Genomic DNA, 4,071 nt, shown 5'->3' on the forward strand with positions numbered 1-4,071 from the left:
GGCAGCCATCTGGGGCACGGGGGTGGGGCACATGGGCCCTGTGGGGGGGGGCAGCTTGTAGCTCCTGCAGGGGCCTTTTGACTCCTGTGGGGTGCTGTAACCCCTGTGGGGGTGCTGTGGCCCCTGTTGGTTGGCTGTAACCCTTAGTGGGGGGCTGTAACCCCTGTTGGGGGTCTGTAGCCTCTGTGGGGAAGCTGTGGCCCCTGTGGGGGGCAGCAAAACATATACGTATTTAGAATTCATTTTATTATGATGATAGAGACACTGGTAGGCTTCCAAATTGCTTTAACACTGTAGATATATCAATAAAACATTGCCCATAGTCCTGAGCTACTTGCTAGAGCAGCTTTTTGTACTGCTGGGGACAGCACAGATGCTCACCTGGGCTCAAGCTCCCCCTGGCTGCAGATCCGGGAGGATCCAGGCAGGGTTATTTTGCCCCAAGTGGCACAGTTTGCCCCACAGCAAAGTGCATGTCTGGGCACATGCGCTGAGGCAAAAAGCCCCAGCTCAAATTTGCACCGCTTCTATTTGAGCTGCTACAAGCATACATGCCTGCATGTGTTGATGTGCCCTATGTGTTCTCTATGAGTGCATCTTGAAAGGTGTTTTGGAGTAGCAAGCCTCCTGGCTGGTTGCCTAAAAAATAATAATAATAAATTGTCTTTCTTATCTGAGGCTGATATTTCAGCACAGACCAACATACCAATTGCAGTTCTTGCCATGATATATGCTGGCACACTGTGGACCACTAGAGGAGGATTCAAGCATTTATCAACTTACTTGCTGCTCAGGCAGCGTCTGAGTGAGTAGGAAGCTCCTCCTCCACAAGTGCGTGAGCATTCACTCCATGAACCCCAGGCATCCCACAGCATGTCTCTGTTTTCCTCAGATCGAGCTGTTCTGGAACTCTAAAAAAGACAGAAAAAAAAGAACAGGGGATCAGTGCAGGGAGAACTACTGTAAGTCAATATCATTATAATTTACCTCACCTTTTGTTATACTGGATATGCTCTGCATCTTAGCAGGTAGTGCAAAACAGCTGTTTTGGTGAACTTTCTAAATTGGTGCATACCAAATGGCTGCATGTGGTAGATGGGGTTATGCAATACACCCTTCATCAATGTTCTGTTGCTTCCTTACCTGGGCACTAAAGATGATTCAAGTGAAAATGCACTTTATATAGAGTAGTAAGATTGGGGATTTTTCATGGTTAGTTGGAAGGAAGTCTTCATCTGGGAAATCAGGGACTGTGTTTAAGAGTATTTCTGCTGTGCTAGAATGAAAGAAAGCAGTAATGGAGATCATATTGAAGCCTTTTCCTAGGATGCTCTTGGAGAAAGACTTTTCATAATGAATCCAAGTGCAACAGACAACAGATACAATTACTACATAAATTACATTTACATATGAGAAACCAGAACCCAACTTCATCACTGCACAGCAACCTCCTTAAAACGCTGCAGGAGTAGCTTTGTTTGGCTCCAAAATGACATGGATGCTCTTCAGCACCCCGTGAACTAATTAATAAAAATATAGCACTTATGACTTTTTAACACTGCAGTAACAGTTTTAAGCTTACAAACCAAATTTTCAATATATCATATCTTCTTTTGTGCAAGGACAATTTATATGGGCAGTTCTTCTGCTCTAGACCCCTGTGTATGCAAATGATGGGATAATGTGGACACACAAATCCCATTTGGGCAATTAAGTTTTGCTAGGGGAAATTCAATAACCTATATGAGCAGGTTAAGGTGTTTGAAAAATGTCTATGTCATATGGAGGCCAGGTGGAGCCTTCATTGCAAACCTAGCTCATAGTACTTTGGGCCGTTTCCAGAGAATACTGCACTTTTACTGGTTTTAGAATAAATTAAAGAGATAGATAATAATGGGTGGGCAACTTTGGCATTGGACTTTCCTAAGGTGAAAAAAGCCAACAGGCATCATCACTAGTCAATAGCTTAAGATTCACAGGAGTCTGTGCTAGCTGTCAGCCTAGACGGATTCTTTTGGGATGAAGAGACAGTTCAACACAGAAATCATTTTGTTATTATCAACAGATCTGTGTAAAACTTTTGTGATGAAATATGAAACCTGGCAAAATACTCCAGTGTTGGATGCTGTTATTCACAGGCAGAAAAGGAAGTGTTTGGCTGTGGTTTGGGGCTGTGAACAATTTCAATAAGTATCTGTTCAGTAAAGACTTTGAACTTTTATTACAGACCCAGATCCAAATTCAAACCCTCAACATCTACTTTGAGATGAGCACTATGATTGATGACCTTTGTCTTTTAAACATTTACTAAGCAGGATTTATTAATGTGAGAGGGGAATTACTTCATTTAAAGTTATAGCTGACAGTTGTCTGTAAATGTAAGCACAGTAATCTGGCATTTATTAATTATTTTAACTAGTAGTACTAACAAAATGTTCCAACATGGGGATCCATTAATTCTGTAAGAGATGGCAGGGGGCTTGTAGTATATGCACCACAAAGTCACCAATGATCCTGAGGGAGCACCCACTGGTTGAAGAGAAGGTACAGCATTTTTAGCACACCGATACTTAGCTCAATTGGACTGACCCAGCCATCAGGAAATAGCTACTTCACAAGAGGCATGCTCAACAGTGATTGATACTAGTGGTAGCAGAGGTCCTCCCCTATTAACTACCTGATGCATATCATGACCTGAGTTAATGAAATGTACTTAATAGGAAAAACAAAAGGAGCAGAGGAAGGAGGCATGGTGGGCCAAAATCATTCCTGGTATAAAAAGAAAGACTTCACTAGAGTTGTACCATTTCATAGCAAGTTGAATTTGGTTGTGTGATAGTGCATGAGAGAAGGTGAAGGCGAAGGCAAAGGTGGGGGAAGAGGGAGGGAGAGAGAGAGGGAGAGAGAGATGGTATATCTGGATTACATCATTTTATTAAATAAACAAACATTATAGAAACTCCTGAGTTTCTTTATGACCAGTACACCGGAACACTCCTAAGCATAGACAATGTGTGTAATTTATTTGATAGGCCTTTATTCTTCCTACTGTATACTTTATGGTTACATAGCCATATTTGACTATGTGTTCCTTTAAGAAGTTATTGTTACAAACATTTTATCATAAGAAACTAAATCACAGTGACATGTGTTACGAGAATGGCTATAGGCAACTTACAATTTGGGAAATAATTGATTAATTCTGTCCATGAGGTGCTGTGGGACACATCTGAAAGGCTCACACCTCTTTTAAAGGCACTCCACTTAGTTTTATTGCCATGTACACCCATATGGCAATTCAGGTGCTGCTTCTCTGGACACAGTTAATTGATCTGAAGTCTCTAAAGGCAGCAAAGCACTGAATCACTTAATGGTGGATAGATCTTTTGTACTTGTCTAGTGCTTTCTGGGAGCCAGCTTGTTCCTTTTATATTTTACAGATCTTTATTAATTTTTTTGAAAGTTTCTTACATGTTGAGGACCTGGTTCTTCCCTCAGTTATAGAGACCCTGTGAAGTCCATGGGAACTGCACTTGTAATCATACTCAATTTGATGGCTGAGAGAACTCAGTTTCAATAATTTAAGCCAGATATCAGTGCTTTGACTACTCCAGCTGAAGCAATAATTAATTTCCATTGTTAATTTCATTCCAGCAGTTTGATTCTATTCTGTTATCCTGGCACAATGTGTGAGTTATTCCAGGGAAACCAGTGGTGTTAAACATGTCAAGAACCATGCCCCAAACTGCAAAACAGCTTCAGAAGAGATCATTTGAAAGAAAAAAAATTCACAGGACAGCTGTCAAGTCCATTTTCTTTCCCCCTCTCAGTTGTTTCCTTGTATCACTACATACAGTCCAAGCCTGAAGTGAGGCCCATTTGTATGCCTGCATGGGTGAAAAAGCAAGATGTTTCCTGCAGCTGCATCAAGCGCAGCTATTTGTTTTTAATGGAATGGCCACGTGAGTGGTGAGAGTCAGGTGCATGAATGATAGGCAAAGCACACACCACCGCTGTCCCCTGAACTCCTGTCCCTTGACACTTCACAATAGTGCTCATGCAGCATTCCTG

The 4,071-nt window shown here is 41.8% G+C and overlaps 1 protein-coding gene across 1 annotated transcript in view; it reads right to left on the reverse strand.

Moving 5' to 3' along the window:
- The window catches only part of LOC102379424 (ADAMTS-like protein 1), a gene marked incomplete at its 3' end in the record, with an annotated part of 697,172 nt that overhangs the window by 98,097 nt on the left and 595,004 nt on the right, over window positions 1–4,071 (reverse strand). The window contains exon 4 of the mRNA XM_025201268.1: window positions 784–911. Within this exon, the coding sequence (XP_025057053.1) occupies window positions 784–911 (128 nt within the window). The remainder of the gene's footprint in view (window positions 1–783; window positions 912–4,071) is intronic.

The sequence above is a fragment of the Alligator sinensis genome, unplaced genomic scaffold (assembly GCF_000455745.1).
Source record: "Alligator sinensis unplaced genomic scaffold, ASM45574v1 scaffold917_1, whole genome shotgun sequence".
NCBI classification, from domain to species: domain Eukaryota; kingdom Metazoa; phylum Chordata; order Crocodylia; family Alligatoridae; genus Alligator; species Alligator sinensis.